The 20,261-nt window shown below is 30.5% G+C and overlaps 1 protein-coding gene across 30 annotated transcripts in view; it reads left to right on the top strand.

The window, feature by feature from the left end:
- The window catches only part of LOC139513861 (tyrosine-protein phosphatase non-receptor type 4-like), an 87,498-nt gene that overhangs the window by 12,597 nt on the left and 54,640 nt on the right, over nt 1-20,261 (top strand). For 6 of the 30 annotated variants that reach the window (XM_071302730.1, XM_071302737.1, XM_071302717.1 and 3 more), the window contains exons 2-14: nt 83-234; nt 682-831; nt 2,824-2,866; nt 3,781-3,856; nt 4,606-4,703; nt 5,370-5,490; nt 6,088-6,175; nt 6,981-7,022; nt 8,645-8,733; nt 10,245-10,308; nt 10,850-11,010; nt 12,912-12,980; nt 14,885-15,148. In XM_071302730.1, the coding sequence (XP_071158831.1) occupies nt 94-234; nt 682-831; nt 2,824-2,866; nt 3,781-3,856; nt 4,606-4,703; nt 5,370-5,490; nt 6,088-6,175; nt 6,981-7,022; nt 8,645-8,733; nt 10,245-10,308; nt 10,850-11,010; nt 12,912-12,980; nt 14,885-15,148 (1,406 nt within the window). In that variant the 5' untranslated portion in view covers nt 83-93. The other 24 variants (XM_071302747.1, XM_071302748.1, XM_071302729.1 and 21 more) reach the window with 7 other exon arrangements.

The raw sequence follows: 20,261 nt of genomic DNA on the forward strand, positions 1-20,261 counted from the left end.
TACACATTGATTTAAGTCAAAATATGTCGTTTCCTACTTAAGAAGATTTACAAAAATTGATTGATTAGTTTTCTACTTGCAGAGTTACAAGCTATGTCATTGCGGCTAATGTCCGGCGGCACATACGATGTTCGGGCATCAGAAATGGCCGCAAACTTCCAGGACATCCGGCCAAAGACAGTCACATGTGTTGTTCATTTCTTGGATGACAGCCAAGAAGTTTTTGAAGTTGATGTAAGTTGTTATGATAGATTCGTTGTATTTTATATGTAAACCATTTTCATTTCAGAATCCTCATTTTAAACATATTCTAAAAATGTAAATAGTATCATGATAAATATATATATAGATACATTGTATTGGTGTATATCCCTCATCTCCCTAAAACTTCAATGTGAAGGATTAAAACAATACATAAAACTAAGAATGGAAATAGGGAATATGTCAAAGAGACACCAACCTATACAAAACAAATTGCAGCAAGAAACTCCTGCACCCGCCTCATCTAGACCCTATATATGTTGTACATGTGTATATGGTGATGACTATCATATCAGAACAAGTTTGCATTTTCATTTCCCGAATGGTCAGTTGTTTTTAACACGTTAACTATTCATCCAATTGCTGATGCCTTTAGTTTATCCATTATCTGATAGTTACAGCTTTTTCTTTATTTAACAGAAAAGAGCTAAAGCCCAACATTTACTAGATAAAGTGTTTGGACATTTAGAACTTGTTGAAAAGGATTATTTTGGATTACAGTTCATAGATATAGCTCCTCCTACTGAAGGAGCACCACATGGTCATGTGCAAGTCACTTCCTACGCAATGGTAAGTACCTCTTCAAATGAGTGTATATTTTGTTTGCATATAAAAACAAAACAGCCACATAAGCTTTAATTTTCTCAACACTTTGTGTCTGTAATCCATCATCCACAACTTTTACAAATATCTCATCTTATAAAAACATGAATATAATTATTATACAAATTCAACAATAGATCTGCATAGCAGAAGTCATCAGTGAACTCCTTATATGAGTTAAATGGCTTTAAAGATTTCTTTTTTTGCCTTCTTGTTAGAAACTATATGAAATATTCTCATTAAATGTTTTTGCTTTGTAAAGATCCCAGATCAGTGATACATGCTCCATGGAACCTCTAGTTTTGATTTCCCTAAGCAAAGAATAGACTTTGCCATTTCTATATGTTTGAATGCAAAACCTTTAGTTTTCTTTTTGTTTGTCTTTGCTTAAAATAAAATTTATTTAGTAAGTGGGCTCAATTGTGAACAAAACTACACTTATATTGTAATGTGTTTAGGATGGAAATTTCACCTCTTACTAATTGAGTTTCAATGAGAAATGTTCCCTAATGGAATTTTAAAAACAAAGAAATGTTCAGATATTTTCCAGTGGCGGATCCAACCATTAAAAAAAGGGGGGGTTCCCAACCCAGAGTAAAGGGGGGGTTCCAACTATATGCTCCCAATCAAATGCATTGATCGGCCAAAAAAAAGGGGGGGTTCCAACCCCTGGAACCCCCCCCCCCCCCTGGATCTGCCACTGTTTTCCCTACAACAGTATTAGCAATGTTAATGATTGTGTCAAATGTTTTGAGATTTTCCAGGAATTAATTGATTTGTAACTTAGTATTGATTTTTGTGTATTTTTCTTCCCTGATCTGTCTTATGGGTTCTCCCTATCGTTTGTGATCTGATGCTTGGTTTGTAAATGGTTTCTTCTTCTCCATCAAATATTAACAAGTCAAATATTCATTAAGACAGAAAGAAAAAGAAAATTAGTTCATTTTAATGTTCACACCAGAATATTCTGTTTTATTTCCCCGGTTGCTGAATGAAGTATGCTTTATTTTATCCTCGATTTTATCACACATAGATGTGTATTGTATAAGTATACTTTATTTTATCACACATAGATGTGTATTATATAAGCAGACAACAGTTAATTCCCAAGAAAAAAACAATATACAAGTTTTAATTTGTGTATTTTGATCATATTATGTAGTGCAATAAACTAGGATACAATTACGTAATCATTTGACCTTTTATGAAATTGTCTGTTTCCTGGATCTAATTGTTATAATTTGAATGACTTCCTATCATTGAAGTATATATATGTCATGGGTTAAGAGTTATTGATATAATGTATCTGTTTATTTGTTTTGTTGTGTTCCAGATTCTGCTTATATATTTTTTAAACAAGGAAGGAATAGAAATATAACATTAAACAATAGATCATAGTGCATGTAGAACACAAAACAGATGAAAAAAATGTCAACTCTGTAAACAATATTATATAACATGATCATCTATTCTCTTAGTAGTTCAATTCTCTTCAATTCAATCCCAACAGAAATGGTGCACTTCACACTTCTGATGCTATTCAGCTGATGTAGAAATACATTATAATAGAAATAGCATCTCTTTTGGTGTTACATACTAAATTATATACTAATGAAAAAAAGTGTCAATTACATGTATACCAGTCAATTAAGTCTGGTGTAATACGATGCATAATGTCTATTTGACAGACTAATCTATAGGTACAAATTTAATGATGTTGGTTCGTGAAAACATGAGTTTATTTTCCATTTGCATTTTACTATGGTAATTACATAAGGCGAGACATATCTCTGTGTCAACTTTAATTAAACTTTAAAATTAAAAGTGTAAGTCAAGTTATCAAACTTTTGTTGCTGCAGATATTAAGATTACCAGATAATTTTCTCAGAGATTAATCATTATTGGCATTACTATAATTATCAAAGTGAGTTTTAACATTTATTTATTATTTATTTGTAGAGATGGCTTGATCCTCTGAAGACTATAAAGAAACAGTGCAGAGGTAAGAAACCTTACATATTACTCTTTAATAGTGGTGAAGTGTCAGGTCATATTCAAATATAATAAAGTTAGGATGGAAACTTATTAGATGGATAAAACCAATGCATTATAGTAACAGTGCTTATTATTGCTGTTCTTAATCTTAAGTGCAGCTATGAAGTTTTTATGCCCCACCTACGATAGTAGAGGGGCATTATGATTTCTGATCTGTGCGTCCGTTCGTCCGTCCGTTCGTCCGTTCGTTCGTCCGTCTGTCCCGCTTCAGGTTAAAGTTTTTGGTCGAGGTAGTTTTTGATGAAGTTGAAGTCCAATCGACTTCAAACTTTGGACACATGTTCCCTATGATATGATCTTTCTAATTTTAATGCCAAATTAGAGATTTTACCCCAATTTCACGGTCCACTGAACATAGAAAATAATAGTGCGAGTGGGGCATTCGTGTACTGAGGACACATTCTTGTTGGATATAAACTTAAAAGCCTCCATCTCACAACATGACTTGAGCAACTAGATTGATTGGATATTGCTATTTTGAATACTATACTTGCACCTCGTAATTCATAAAAAAATTAAATGAAAATTTAATTGATTCTATATAGCATTTGTATGATAAGTATCAGAGAAACTTATTTTACAATAACAGACGATGCCTGGTAATTCTTAGAGGAAATAATCAGTTGACAACTGTATTTATTTACGAAGACAAGATAGTTTTCAGTGTATGTGTTGTAGAATTTTCAATGAATTTTCTTGATTTATTTACAAAAAAATCTTCTTTTCAAAATATGTACCAATAATACAGCCAAAGTCACACTATTATTTCAACTAATATATCAGTATACAATTTCAACTAATATTTCAGTATACAATGTCAGTAGAATCTCTATAATAACGATAAATTGTTTGTTTTTTCAGGACCTCCATTTGAATTTTTCTTTCGTGTGAAATTTTATGTGTCAGACCCCAGCAAACTAGCTGAAGAATACACTAGGTAAGTCGAGAATACAGTTACTTACGTCAAACAAGTGACCTTAATTGAAATTGTCATAAAAAAAGGCTTCTTGTCTAGCCTTGACAATGTACTGTTTCTGGCAGAGTCTGCCGTGTCTCCATTCTGTGTGTATAGATATAAGAAGATGTGGTATGTGTGCCAATAAGAACTCTACATCCAAGTCGCAACTTGTATAAAGGTAACCATTATAGGTTAAAGTACGGCCATCAACATGGAGCCTTGGTTTCTTTGAACAACATATAGGTCCCCAAAATGACTAGTGAAAAACAATTCAAAAAGAAAAACCAATGGTCTAATCTATAAAAAAAACAAAAACGAAAAACACTTATGAACCACATCAACAAATGACAACTGCTGCACATCTGTTCTTAAAACTGAAACTTATTAACTCAAAACACAGATCCAATTGATATTGGGGTGGCATCAGTTTCACCATCATCAAGTTATGTTTTCAATTGTTTCTGACAAAGGTTGAGAAAGATAGTCTTTGATTAAAATGTATTTGTCATAAATGTTTTTGTGATATTTGTTTGAGCAGTGTTGTGATTTCTTTGATGCTCAGTATATTTTGTACACCTGAAGCAATATACTGACAATCATGGAATAAATATTGTGTTTACAAATGAATTTAATGTCATTTGGAAAGAAAAGTTCTCTACCAAACTAATGTAAAAACTTTAATATAATTAAAATAAAATTATTGATTGCATCATTTAAATATTTTTTAGGTATCACTTTTTCTTGCAAGTAAAACGAGATATTTTAGAGGGAAGGTTGATGTGTCCACAGAATACAGCCATTTTATTGGCCAGTTATGCAGTGCAGTGTGAGTAGTGGAATATGTTGAAATCTATTTGTATAGTGTGTGAACAATAAATACTATCTGAATGTGACTGAACAGATATGAATGAACCTCACATAAAATAAAGAAATTTGCGTAATGAGAAAAAATGTACATGTAGGGTAATTTTCAGCATACAACATAAGACAATAGATTCAAGATAGTCCATGTTACAATGTCACATGTAAATTATATTTCAATGAGAAACTTAATAGAATAAAATGTTATATTTTACGAGCAACAATTTACTGTTACATTGGTAGAATCTTTTATGGAATTGAAGAGTATCTATATCAGATGATTGATTTATTAATTGATACCAGTTTAAAGTGCCATCATTTCACGCTCTTTGTATCCGCAAGAACAAATGTTGTCAAAAAAACAAACAATTATAAATGAGACAAAACACCAATAAGATCAAATTTATTATTTTTAAAACAACAAGTCTATTCACACATATAAGAGAAAACAATTGTAAATAAAATGTACAAACATAGAAGATATTCCATTTTATTGTCATCTCAATAACCCTATATTATTGCCAAAAAATATGTAAATTTAAAAAGTTGGTTGAGCTTCTCTTGTTTTGGAAGTTGATATTTTTTAGCTGGTGTCAAATATATGACTTTTAATGTGTGTTTGTAATTTTAGCTGAGCTTGGTGATTTTAACCCTGATGAACATCGGGACAATTACTTAGCTGATTACAGATTTATACCTAATCAAACACCAGAATTTGAAAAACAAGTTTCTGATCTACATAAACAACACAGGTAATTTTAGATACATTATGGGCTCCTCTACAACAGTAACTTTACCAGCAGTCATTTATTATTGTACAAACTAAATTTGACATCAAAATAAAATGAACATGTTACTCATTGTTGAAGGCCGCATGGTGAACTATAATTGCTTTTATCCACTTCATGTGAACTCTGGTGGATTTAAACCTCATTGGCAATCATACAATAATTTATGAGTCTTCTATGCAGAATGCAGTTGAATGTATCACTAGTTCTCATACAGCGACAAGAGAATATAGCTATAAAGAAATAGGAAAATAGACCAATATTTATAGTAAACGACATACATCATATGAAAACATACATCATGTCAAAACATTGGAATATATAATATTGATTTATGGTTGACAGAAGAAAACTTTTAAAAAGAAACCAGAATTATGGATTTGAGCCTGAAGTATTGGACTGAAAATCTGTTAGTTTTATCTTACACTCAATCTATCATTGTTACCATTGTAAAGAAATGTAATATAACTGACAGAATTTATATAATTTAGTATCCAACATGTAGATTTCAAGTCTCTATTATTTACTGTTTGTGTCATTGTTGTTTTTGTTATTTTTTAGAGGTCAGAATCCTGCCGATGCTGAATATAATTACTTAGATAAAGCCAAACGATTAGAGATGTATGGTGTAGATTTACATAATGCTCGGGTAAGGAGGAGATAACTCATGATTTTAAAATTATTTATATAAGATGAACATCATTTGGATGAAATTTCATTTCTGCAAATGGTAAAAGGGGTATGTCCGAATTTGATATAAAGGCGTTGTAATTAATTAGATAACTGTAACGTGGAAAAAAGTTTATTGTCCCTTTTTGAATTAGAGGATTTTTTATTTTATCAAGAAGATTTTTATATGTTTATGCATTGTATCAAGTAGAAAGTTGGATTATTTTGTCAATTTTTACATCTTATTAAATTGAACTTTCACTAATTATAGTGCTAAATTTATCCCAAAAATGTGTCCTCATTAAACTTGAAATGAATTATTTAAATGATGAATATACTTGTACTGGAGGTATCTTAAGCTTAAAGTGGTTTAATGCTTGTCTGCAACTGCCGGTTTCAATTAGATTAATTAGAAATCTTTTAATCTTTTCCTCATAAGTTTGATTGTGAAGTTTTATCTCCCTTTTAACTTTTATCTTGCTTCAAACAAAATGCATCTGTGTGTTTGACATTTTATTCTTTTACAAGTAGTCTGATAAATTTCATTTTTATATTGGAATAAGCTATATTTAAATCAGATTTTCATTTTTTTTTTATAAGGGGAGATAACTTAAAATATGTTTTATTATTTTAGCTATAAAAAAATTGTTGTTTATAGTAAAAAAATATTTTAGAATGTAAGTTTACAAAATTTTAACTCTTTAGAAAGTTATGGCAGTTAGCATATTAAAAAATTTTGAAATGATTTTTTCCTTCAAGGGAGATAATTCTTCTTGTTTTTTCAGTCAATGATGATTGGTGATGTAGAAACGGGACAATTCAATGTTGTTAGTATAATTTTCTTCTTTTTTCTGTGTTTATTTACTAACACTTTACTAACTCTTTAAGATGAGTATAACAATATTACCAGAAAGATCACTGAAAAGACTCCCAAGGTTTAAAGTTAAGGTATTTCACAATTAGGGTTTATGGTTTTTAGGTATTTCTTAATCAGGGTTTACGGTTTTACTTTATCTCAAAAACATTTTTTACTTATTTTATAAAGTAGTTATGTAATTTTCACTGTTTTTCAATTGTTGTATTTCCCTTTTTATTTGATTTATTCTTGACACAAACAATTACTGGTCACCATGAGTTGAAAATGTTTATTTTTGTATATTGTTGTAAAACTCACCATTATAAACTTGGCAGCACATACCTTTAAAAAACATAATTCTGGCTTAATAGTCTGGTGGATGGTATTTTAATTTTTATTGCACAAATGGAAGAACTTTCAATTAGTTTTAGCCCAATAGTGATAACTGTGTTTTCCCATAGTCTGACTTGAAAATATGTCAGAATGAATGGTCAATTGTTTTTGCATGAAACGCCACAACATTAATTGCAATATGGAGATGTTGCTTTATTAGATAACACTTTTCAGGAGTTCAACATTTGAATTTTTTTTGTAAGTTTCTGTTGGCCTATTGAGATGGTTTTAGCCTAGGCTGCTTTGCCTGTGGTAATGTTTGAACACTGAATATGGGATTAGTTTAAAGCAAATTTAGAGAAAAAAATAAACAAATACTTCAGTAGCAAAATAAGTAATAAACCTATGTAAAAGATAAAAGACAGAATGATGTTAAGTCGTTTAGTTGTGTAAGTTTTCTCTTCTGTTTTCTTCCCTTCTATTCTGTTGTACCATATAGCTGTATAAAAACAAATTTATTGTATTCTGTTTCTAATATCTATAAAAACTAAATCAGGGTTATATCTGTTTCATCAAAACACTTATAGTGAACAAGTGCGTTTTACATCAGTCTTGGTTTGTACCAGATTATATTAATTCTCTTTATTCTTTGATGGTGATGGTGTTATTTATTAGAAAAAGCATTTTTTTGAAGATCTTTATAATTTTATGTATGAATATAGATATATAAACTTAGCAGAAAGCATGAAGGAAGAAATGTCCTTGCTTATAATTCTGATAAGGGTAAGAGCAAGGAAATAGGAATAATTAAGGATCATATTAGCATGGACATCATAATATATAATGTGTATATGATATATTAAAAAAGGTTTGATTATCTAACATACCAAAAGTAGTCAGATTACTACTGTTTTCAAAGCAAGTTTATTTAATTCATATGGTTGATAGAAAATCAGTTTGTGAATTGGTCAACTAAAGAGGATACAATACATATATAAACAGAGTAAAGGAATATGGTTATCTATTGGAAACAGTTTTTTCTGATGAACCTTTAAAGTTTTTTAAACCCAAATTTATTTATTTTTATTTTGCTCATTGTTGCTGTTTATCTTTGAATTCTTTACTGTGTTAAATACTAAGAGAATGAAAATGTTTGTGTGTAGGGCTACCCAGGAGGGAAAAAAATCCTCATGGAAATTATAATGCAAATCTGTATATGGAAGACATTTGAAAAGATAATTGTCTTTATGTATATTTTAGGATCAGAGCAGTGTTGATATACAGCTAGGTGTCACCTCTGTTGGGCTGGTGGTTTTTCAGAACAATGTTAAAATCAACACATTTCCCTGGTAAGTAGAGCTAGGTGTCACCTCTGTTGGGCTGGTGGTTTTTCAGAACAATGTTAAAATCAACACCTTTCCCTGGTAAGTAGAGCTAGGTTTCACCTCTGTTGGGCTGGTGGCTTTTCAGAACAATGTTAAAATCAACACATTTCCCTGGTAAGTAGAGCTAGGTTTCACCTCTGTTGGGCTGGTGGTTCAACAATGAGCAAAATCCATACTGCAGAGTAAGCTTTAAAAGGCCCAAAAAAGACAATTGTAAAACTAGCCTGATTTATGTATAAAATAACAAAACAAAAGAGAAATATGATGTGCAGCAACAAATGAAAACCACTCTATACACACCCCTGCCTTGGAACAGACACATACAGGATGTAACGGCACACCCCTGCCTTGGAACAGACACATACAGGATGTAACGGCACACCCCTGCCTTGGAACAGACACATACAGGATGTAACGGCACACCCCTGCCTTGGAACAGACACATACAGGATGTAGACGGATTAAACCACTCTATACACACCCCTGCCTTGGAACAGACACATACAGGATGTAGACGGATTAAACCACTCTATACACACCCCTGCCTTGGAACAGACACATACAGGATGTAGACGGATTAAACCACTCTATACACACCCCTGCCTTGGAACAGACACATACAGGATGTAGACGGATTAAACCACTCTATACACACCCCTGCCTTGGAACAGACACATACAGGATGTAGACGGATTAAACCACTCTATACACACCCCTGCCTTGGAACAGACACACACAGGATGTAGAGGGATTTAACCACTCTATACACACCCCTGCCTTGGAACAGACACACACAGGATGTAGTGGGATTAAAGATGATTGCAGAAGCACAAACCTACCCCTAATTTGGGACAGTGGTATAACAAGAGAAGATGTGGTATGAGTGCCAATGAGACAACTCTCCATCCAAGTCACAATTTATAAAAGTAAACAATTATAGGTCAAAGTATGGTCTTTAAAAAGGAGCCTTGGCTCACACTGAACAGCAAGCTATAAGTGGCCACAAAAAAATAATGTAAAACCATTCAAACAGGAAAACCAACGATCTAATATATATAAAAAACACTTATGAACCACATCAACAAACAACATCTACTGAACATAGATTCCTGCATATATTTAGAATTTTATGCATGTATGATTTGAAGTTTACTATTCAACATAACACAAGGCTAACTTCATGTTAAAAGAGGGAAAAACTAAATCTGCAGTTAAGACCATCAAAAATGAAAATTTAACCCACGAAAGACGCAAATTGTTGTAAAAAAGGAAAGACAACTCTGTTGGTTGATATAACCATTTGAAAAAGAGTAGTAATATAAGAATAGTAAGACATGTTCTCCTTAGTTTAGTAGGTAGTACTTTTTCACCAAAACAAAAACTAAAAAATGAGTATAAGAATAATGTAGTTCATATCATTGTTTGATCATGTTTTTTCCTAATTGCATACTTCATTGAATTTATTTTACTTTCAGGGCGAAGATAGTTAAAATTTCATTTAAAAGAAAACAGTTTTTCATTCAGCTACGAAGAGAAGTTGTAAGTGAAAGTAATGAAAGGTGGTGCAATTGAATAATTTTCGTTTAGTATGAATTCAATAGTTGATTAAATCCAATTAGAAGGTTCTGAGTCATTAAATTAAAAAAAAATAATTTAAAAACTCAACTGTTGGTGATTTTATTTATGCTAAATTTCCATGTAAATAGTGAGTGGACATTAGAGTTTCATCATTTGTACTACTTGTAAATAAAACTGATCTTTGTTTGACAAAACGCTTCATACTTGGTACAAATGTTTGTAATCATGTGTAATCATGTGTACCATAGCTACTATATTCCTCAGCCATATGACACACACTTCCATCAAGTGATATTATACAGCAAGGACATAGCAATCTTGTGTCAGATCATTTAATTAGTTTTTCTGGCGTTTCTGATGTCTATGTATTTTGAACTACAATACAATCCACATTCTTTAATCTATGGTGCTTACCAACATCAAACTTTTGAATTATGCGTAATTTTGTAATTCTTATTTTCAGAATAAAATATTTTTAAAAATATTTTCTTTTTAATTTCAGAATGATTCTGTGGAAAATTTAATAGGCTTCAATATGAACAGTTATAGATCATGTAAAAATTTATGGAAGTCATGTGTAGAACATCATACATTTTTTCGTTTGTATGTTCCCAACCCTCCCTCCAAGAAAGTATTTTCGTTAGGATCAAAATTTCGATATAGGTAAGTAGATTTGCCTCCCTTTGATATGCTCTGGATTTTTGTTTATTTACTAATATTAACAGCAGAAGTTAAACCTGGTATAAGAGTTCTTAACACAGTGATCAAACTTTCCCATTTAACTTCACTTGGTAAGAATTTTCCACTTATATTTGTTACTTAGGCCAAATAAAAATATATGTGTGGTTCCAGTTACCTGACCGACCCTAGTTAAAAACCCAACCCTGGAACTTCATTTCTGAAAAAAAAAAATTCAAACAATCAAATTTTGAGGATAGTGAATTAAAATAATTAAATTCATAGATTTCTGTCATCTGAATTTCCATCAGAAGTATCTGTTATGGCTAAAATGCAAAAATTCATAACAGAATGCAACAAAATTAACTAAAAAACGTATCATGACTGTTTATTTAATAACCAAAAACATGTAAAAATAGCTGACTTCCGATTGGGGCTTAATAATACCAGAAACAATTTAGGTAAACACGATTTTTTTTCTGGATTTTTACAATAAAAAAATAAAAAAAAAAAAAAAATTCTGAACTACTGACCCTATTTTTTAAAAGTATGTTACTGGAACCACACTTATATATTTTTATTTGGCCTTATGCGGAATAGTAGTTACATTAACAGAAAACACACAAAATAAAGAAAAAAAAAATGTAACACGAAACCCACCAATAATAATTTGAAAATAAATAAAAAGAAATCAAGCAGTAAAAAGATAAGAAATGTTGGTTATTAAATCAGGGGTCAGTAACATAATCAGAAATCCTGTAAATGGTGACACATTTCTATATTATAGTAGACATTTTATGCATGTTTGACAATAGTATATACTGGTTCAAGGCGTGACTAATACTAGTAGTTATTATGCAAATATTTGGTAAATTTCTAGCAAGAAAATGCAAAACATATGTTAAACTATACTGGTCCACATTTATAGTGGGGGAACATTAAATAAAAGTATTGCATGGTACATTTTATAATTGCATAGTAAATGGATTGCCTCTGATTGCCACATGTGCTATGTTTTGATCTGAATTGTGTTGTCTTTGAAGATATTGTAAGAATATTCATCTTTAAAATGTTTAGATAAATTCCATTTGACATCTATATTCTGCTAATATCTATTTTACTCTATCTGTAGTTTGTAGTTTTTAGACAACATTCATCTTTTCTTGCTAGGAATTTAGCTTAATCTGCAAGTTTGTTCAAGTCATAAAAACCTTATTCTTTTCTATTTTGATTTGATTTTATAAGCCCTGAAATAAAAATTCTTTAAAATTAAGGAGTAATATAGTTTTGTGCTGTATGTTTTAAAATTTCACTATATATATAACATGTATACTAGTACTTTTTATTCAGATTTCTAAAGCTGTAAATAAAAAGTTTTATGTGCCTCTGATAAATTTTATTTTTTAAGTGCTTTTGATTGCAATGCTCTGCAATGAATGAATAAGGTTTTTCTGATAGTGAAAAAGAATGGACAATGAATATAAATAAAGTGTAGCCTCTGTACTCCCAGTGGAACAATCTTTACCTCCACTTAGAGATGAAAAACTTTTGTCTTTTGACTCATTTGTCAATTACCAAGGATTTGTGGTAAATATGGTTTCCTTCATCATTCATAAATAAAAGTTGAGTTCTTAAACCCATCATACAACACAAAAATAACTGTATAAATAGAAAAAAGTAAAATAATATAAGAATTAATTTGTTTTAAGACTCATAGCCTTTTTTTGGGGACAGGGTAAAAGGACAAAAAAAAACAAGAAAAGAGGGAGACAGAGGTTTGCTTCACTGTCCATTCTATTTAAACTGGTACCCTCATTACTTAAACCAATGTGTATGCTTGGACCAGGCATCTGTCAGGATAATAAGGGAGATAATCTAATTTACAGTGGTAGAACCGAATACCAGACCTTGGAAGAGAATAAACGTCGAGCAAAACTTGATAGAACTTTCAGCAGGTGAGAACATTTCTCCCTCGTGCCTTTCCGTGTAGTGTAGCTATGTTGCATGCTGGTCACTAGTATAGATATTTATGTCTTTTCTTTGGTCAAGTTTATGAAAAATAGAATGGGGTTCAGTCATAAATTGGTTTAGTAAATATTTCTTCTAGAACAGATGAAGATTTAATTAATGTTTTTAAAGTTAAAAAAATTACAATATTACTGTTGAAAGTAGTTGCAATTCTAGAAGATATAATTTATGAGTCAAGTAGAAAAATGTAATAAGTAGATTATAGAAACAAGAAAATAAAAATCTTTAACAGCATTTTGATTTTGGTCTTAAATGCTTTAAATGTTGAGGCTTAGAACATTGTTTTCATTGCATGACTCAGCATTTCAGGATTATTTTTTTTTATTTGCAATGTACTGTTATATAGCTTTTCCTTCTTTTTGCCTTTCCATCATAAAACCATCACAAACGGAACGTCGATTTTGAATAACTGTATAGAAATTATGTACATAGAATATTTGATATCTGATTATAAAGATAGATGCCTGGTTATTTTGAATATGCTACTTTTGTTTTCTTTAACTAACAAATACTTAATCATACAGTAGTTCTTTTACTAACTAGAAACATTAGTCATATTTACTAACTAGTAACTTTCTTCAATCATCTGATCATGATCAAAGGGAGATAACTTATTTTGAGTTTTATTATGATTATCAAAACAATGTAATTGATTGTTGACATTTTAAACGGGGGAAAACCGCCCAATTATATGCTTATGCTTTTTTTGCAGAATATTGAACCTGTTTACAATCCTATAGAGGCTGAAACATAAATATTGAATGTTTTCTATAAAGATAATCCTTATATACATTTCACCCTTCCTTGCTTATTACTCGTATATTACTTTAATATCAACTTTGCTTTTACTTGTTTGCATCATTTTTTCAACACACAAGTAAATTATTTACCAATTACAGTGAAAATCTTCAGAATGACTAGTTATCTTCATAATTACATAAAAGCTATATGAGTATTAATTTATTTTCTTGCAAGTGTGGAATTCTACTTAACTTAATCACGAGCGTTGTTGTTTGTTTATGTGTTACATATTTGTTTTTTGTTCATTTTTTTATATAAATAAGGCCATTAGTTTTCTCGTTTGAATTGTCTTACATTGTCATATCGGGGCCTTTTATAGCTGACTATGCGGTATGGGCTTTGCTCATTGTTGAAGGCTGTAGGGTGACCTATAGTTGTAAATGTCTGTGTCATTTTGGTCTCTTGTGGACAGTTGTCTCATTGGCAATCATACCACATCTTCTTTTTTATATTTATGAAAAATTTTAAGGTGAAAAATAAGAAAGCTGGCTGACAGGAAAGTCATCTGAATTTGACAACAAATGTATATTACATTAGCTATTAAGTTATGTGTATAACAATTTATAATAAAATATATGGTTTGTATTGTGTATTCATAATGTCAAATTATAGTACATGTATTTCAACTTTAGAATGATTTTTCCTAAAAAATCAGCTTTAAATTTACCTCAGATTAGGAAGATAGATGTGGCAAATATTTGTTGTCTGAAAATGATTTCAACAATGTCAGGACAATATCACTCAAATGTTGAAATCTTCACAAAATTTTTCATCATTTGGGTAAAATACTAATATCAGAGATCAAATAACCTCTAGTAATATCTTCAAACTCAGACAGTCATAAACAATACAGCTTGAGAGATCACCAATGATACAGCAATCCAACAATAGACCACAATCAGAAAGCAAATTAGACAAATCTTTCCTTGCTTTGTTTGATATCTTACTAATGGTACGAGAGACTTTAACCACATTTCTTTTGTAACAATTTAAATATAGAAATATCAGTTGTATGGTTATGTATTTACAGGTCATCGTCAAGTAAAGGTTTTGCTCGGCGGACGGTTGGGGGACATACACGTAACACCATAATGGAAGAAAGAAACTTTATTGATGGATATAGAAATATACCCAAATCTCAAACATTTTCTGGAACAAACAATAGTGCGATGACTGTCAATCATTCGATCAAACGTTACGACGGTGTTAATAATCAAACCAGAGCAACGTTACCACACGATTATAAAGTGGGATCATCATCACGGGCATCTATCCACTCAGAGAAATCAGACGAGTAAGTCATTTTATCTACTAGTCTCGTCAAACAAGAATATTTTGATAGCTGAGTCAGTTTACCCTTCTGACAGACCCCCCATAATGTCCCACTCAGATTTCATTGACTAATAAGAGAACATTAAATTGTATTCTCAACCCCTCCACTTAAAGAACAATAACACCACATAGGTTGTGGATGTCTTGATGAGATTTAACATTGACTAGGGATGGCTATTGAAAATGCTTTGGCAGTACAATCAATCTGCTGGATTATGTGGTTCCAGCAAAACATTTGTACTCCCAGTACAGGGTTAAGTTTTATGACCAAGGGCCCAGATATCTTTATAATGGGACTTTTGCAGTACAATTAATGTGATTTTAGTCTGAAAGTGATTGATGGTAAGTAATTCTACACTGAATACAGAAGAAATAATGAAATCTGAGGTAATCAGCTGTCTTCATCTTATCAACAAGTGTTATACTGGTAATTTATTGTTTTTATACACATTAAGTCATGTCCTTTTTATTACTGTATTAGAAAACTGTATCTTTTAATTGTATTCAAGCTACTCCATTTGGATTGTGGAGTTTTTTGGTGTCTGATAGTTGGTATATTTATTACAGAGTTATCTTTCTTGATATGATTTATATATTTGGTGCTTCATGAAATGAGGCACACATGGGAGATGTAAATAGAAGTTTTATTGCAATCATTTTACTGTTTTAATTTTTTATTAACAAAAATGTAAAAATGTTATGACAAGAAAATGGGTATGGAGAATGACATTTAGATATTTACAAAGATCCTACTTCAGATCAGCTATATTATCCTTTTACCTATTTAATTTGGAGTATTTATTTTTATCTAGAGAATTTAATGGACATTTTAATCTTAGCTAATGTGATTAAAAGTTTTGTTGTTTCAGCGATTTTGACAACACATTGTTGAATATAAATGTTTCGTTTGTCGGTAATGAATTTGAAGTGATTATTTGTAATATTGCCTGCCAACAAGGTCAGGTCATTGGAAACAAACTCTTACAATTTATAAATATTTTGATTAGAAACATTTTAATTAAATATCATCATTGAAAGATAAACTTCACATTAAACTTTTAAATGTTTATAACAGAACATACCCAGCAGTTTCAGAAGAAAAAACTTTAAAAAAATGACTGTTAAAACCATGTAGTCTCTATCTTTATAACCAGATATTTAATATTGTCTTAATCTCCATTCCAATACACTGTATACCTCCCCCCCCCCTAAAAAAATAAATAAAAATAAATAAATATGCATTTATTTGACTACTACAATAATTAGATAGTTATGGCTTACTTACATGTATTATTTCACCTCATGTTGGATAGTGATGATTTTCATGTTTGTGGTTAAGGAGTTATTGCCCTTCATTGCTATAACAATGACACTTATAAATGTCATTAAAACCCAGTATACTATCAATTTGTTTTTCGTTGTTGTTGCTTATCATTGTGGAAATGAAATAGATAAGTTTTTTATGTTCATTAAATATTTGATAAATAATATATTACAATTGATCTGTTCTATTCCAATTTAGACTAAATTTCCGATTATGAAATATTGCTTCAAAAACATCAATATTATATAATCATCTGGCAAGGGTAAAACCTGCTGTAGATACATGTACGTTGATGGAGATTTCAGTGCAGTCTTCTACTTAGCCATTTCTTTTCTCTTAATCTTTGGCAGACATGAAATGATTTTGTAATTCTCCTACAGCGATAGATCTAACTTTTTTTGTAAAAATATTTTCAGTTTGAAATTTTTATATATCTGAGTATATACAAAAGATTTATTGACTATTTTTTTTTAATATAAAAAATGTAAATGTACCTGGAACGACTTTACGTCATATTTACTATAACACATCCATCAGTTTGTATGAAGTTCTCATTAGTTTTATTGATAATAGAATGGTATTTTTACTCATGACTGAAAAATTAAAAATCATTGAATAAAATTGATTTTAAATCATATTACATGTTTACTTAGTTATAACTGATTGTACTACTCTTATCAGGGTACTGTAATCTGAAATGTATGTCAGAAATCTAGTAAAAAAATGTCAAAGTAGAACTAATCATTAACTATCTTCCAGGTCTAAATTGGGAAAAAATCAAGTGCATGGTTGTTTAAAATATTTGATTAAATTTTCCTTTTTTCTGTGCAGTTAAGTATAACAAAAATACTCCACGATAAATTCAAAAGTGGGTTTTTATAAAAACTGACAAAATTAAAAACATAAACCCTATCAACCATTAAAAGGAATGGAATATCAACTCATATTCCTGAATTGGTTCATGCCTTTTCAAAGAATAAGGTGAGTTAAACCTGGTCTTTTAGCTAGCTAAACCTCCGACTTTTTTTTATATTTGCAAGAGTTCCTATACAACAGTAAATGCCTGTAAATACTTAATAACTGATGGCATGACCCTAGGTTAGTATCTGGTATAGTTCTTGTCAGAGAGGAATGGGATAGGTAAAAACAGATTGGGAGAAGGCATTACCAGGTTATGCTTTTGATAAAGATTTGACTATTTTGTTAAAATGTAATGGAGGGCAGATTCTGCTTGACAACTTCAACTTTACCATTTTAAAACCTTTGTTTAAAAGTCTGTCAAGAAATACTTAATAGTACTGAAAGTGATGTAAAGCAGTGATCAATCAATCATTCCATAGATCAATTGGATAGCATTAGTGTTGACCATTGGTCAGTGGGATCAATTGGATAGCATTAGTGTTGACCATTGGTCAGTGGGATCAATTGGATAGCATTAGTGTTGACCATTATTCAGTAGGATCAATTGGATAGCATTAGTGTTGACCATTGGTCAGTGGGATCAATTGGATAGCATTAGTGTTGACCATTGGTCAGTGGAATTATTAGCCTTGTTGGAAATGAGTTGAAGGGATATCAGTAAATTCAGAAATCCTTAAAAAGATATTACAATCTTTTGTTTAAACTAATGAAATAGGACAAGGAGAATGGCTTTTATGACTGTAAAGTGTAAACTAGCTTTACCTTTGTTTAAACCAATCAAACGCTAGATTTAAATGTACTGACATTTGAACGTTTGTGTGAACTTCATTTTGAAGTAAAGCAAGGTCTTGACTCTCTTATCTTAGAAACATGTTGCTTCATAATAAAACACTTAACTAAACAGTTAATGAGATTCAATTTAAATAGTCTGTCTGATTTCAATGAAAAATATAAAATCTATATGGACGTTTTTTCAATGAAATTTACAAAATCTATGTGTTGGTAAACTATGTATATTATTTTACCACCTGCTTTTTGGTATTTTGAGAATAATTAATCATTATTGAATAAAGGTGACTTTAACAGTTATTTAATTTCCACAAGGTTTTCTTTAAACTTTAATTGTGTGGAATGCCAGCCATATTTAATTTCAAATATATTGCAAATTGAAATGTATTGTGAGGGTATTAAAAGATGAACATTTTATGTACCTACAGAAATTCTAAACATATAATTAAGGTTTTATTTTATAATAAACAGTTGAAATGAAATTTTATTGTATATTAGATTTAAGAGGAGTGGAAATTCTAGCTTTCAAACCAAAACATTAAATTCTGGATGTTAAATTTGTTTGAATTAAAACATAAAACATTTTATCAAACAATTTTATAAAATAAGGAATTGTAGTTTGAAGTGCCAGTTTCATTAGTTTGGGAGAAAATGTCATAGAAACTAGAAAAAAGATGTGAAAAGTCGGCTATATGTTAGCCTAGTACAGAACGTGTTAATGTTATATGTTAACCCTGCAGAGAAAATATAGATTATATATCTGTATGTATTGTTATATCCCTGCTCAGAACTAGAATATTTAATTCTTTGGCTTAAAAGGTTTGTAGTCTGCATTGTTCCATTCTGATTCCATCATGCTCACATACTTAAAGCATTAGATCTGTTCCCTATACATACACACTATCAATGATATTTTCTGGTACTGATGTACTCGTACATATTACATACATAGGGGAACATATACTTGCCTCCCCATGTCGCTAAAGTTATTTAAGATGATAATCTCCAGCCTAGATCCATCTTTATATATATAACCATGCATAACCAATATACCTGCATTGCTTTTGTGTGATCTATAATTTATATGCAGAAAAAAATTCAATAACAGCTCATCTATAAATCTTTTGTAAACTTTAAAAATCCATATTAAATGTTTGAAAAAGCCTTATAAGCTGCTTGAGTATTATTACAGTTAAATAAGTTTACTACTTCATTGAGTTATAAATTACTGAAGTTATGCAACAACTGAATATCTGTCCCCGGTCAAATTGATAGTGTTTGGAATTCATTATTACTTTGGGATATTTCAATATTCTCACAGAAAATTGCTTCATTTAATCAATCTTCCTGTGAAATTTGTCAGAATAATTAATTTAACACCAAATTAATATGCTTATATTGGCATGATATAGCATATCCCCGAGGTCACTTTTATATACCCCAGTATGTATAAAAAAGAAACATCAGATTTGTGAGATTAGAGAAGCATTGTTAATTAAAAATCCTACAATGATGACCAGGAGGGTTGTTATTTAAGTTATTGTACAATAATTGTTAATATCAGGTCATCTAATACTTGCACTCTCCAATGTTGTACCTGGTGCAAACTCATTCAGGTATAGTTCAAGCACCTTGGTATTCATACTTTGATGGATTGGACAAGTTTACTGATCACAAGATCTATTTCCAGTTTAGTAATTATTGCTATCAACATTATGTAAAATGATATCTGATATTGAACATAATATTACAAGGATATTATAAGGATATTCATACCTCCAAGATACTACTTCATTTCAATATAAACAGTCTCTGATCCAGAATTTATATTTAAATTTAAAGCACAATGAGGTTCAGTTGAAAATATTCATCTCCAAATTGTCTTCTTCTCATTCCTAGAAGTTTAACCAGTATCTAAGTATTGCTAAATGATTATTTTTAATAATTGATGACAGCTTAACCTGTAACAGCAAATCAATCACTCTAATAGTTGTTCTTTAAAGTAAGAGTCATCTTGACCAAATATTTAAAATGTTTGCGC

The sequence above is a fragment of the Mytilus edulis genome, chromosome 2 (genome assembly GCF_963676685.1).
Source record: "Mytilus edulis chromosome 2, xbMytEdul2.2, whole genome shotgun sequence".
In the NCBI taxonomy this organism is placed as follows: Eukaryota; Metazoa; Mollusca; class Bivalvia; order Mytilida; family Mytilidae; genus Mytilus; species Mytilus edulis.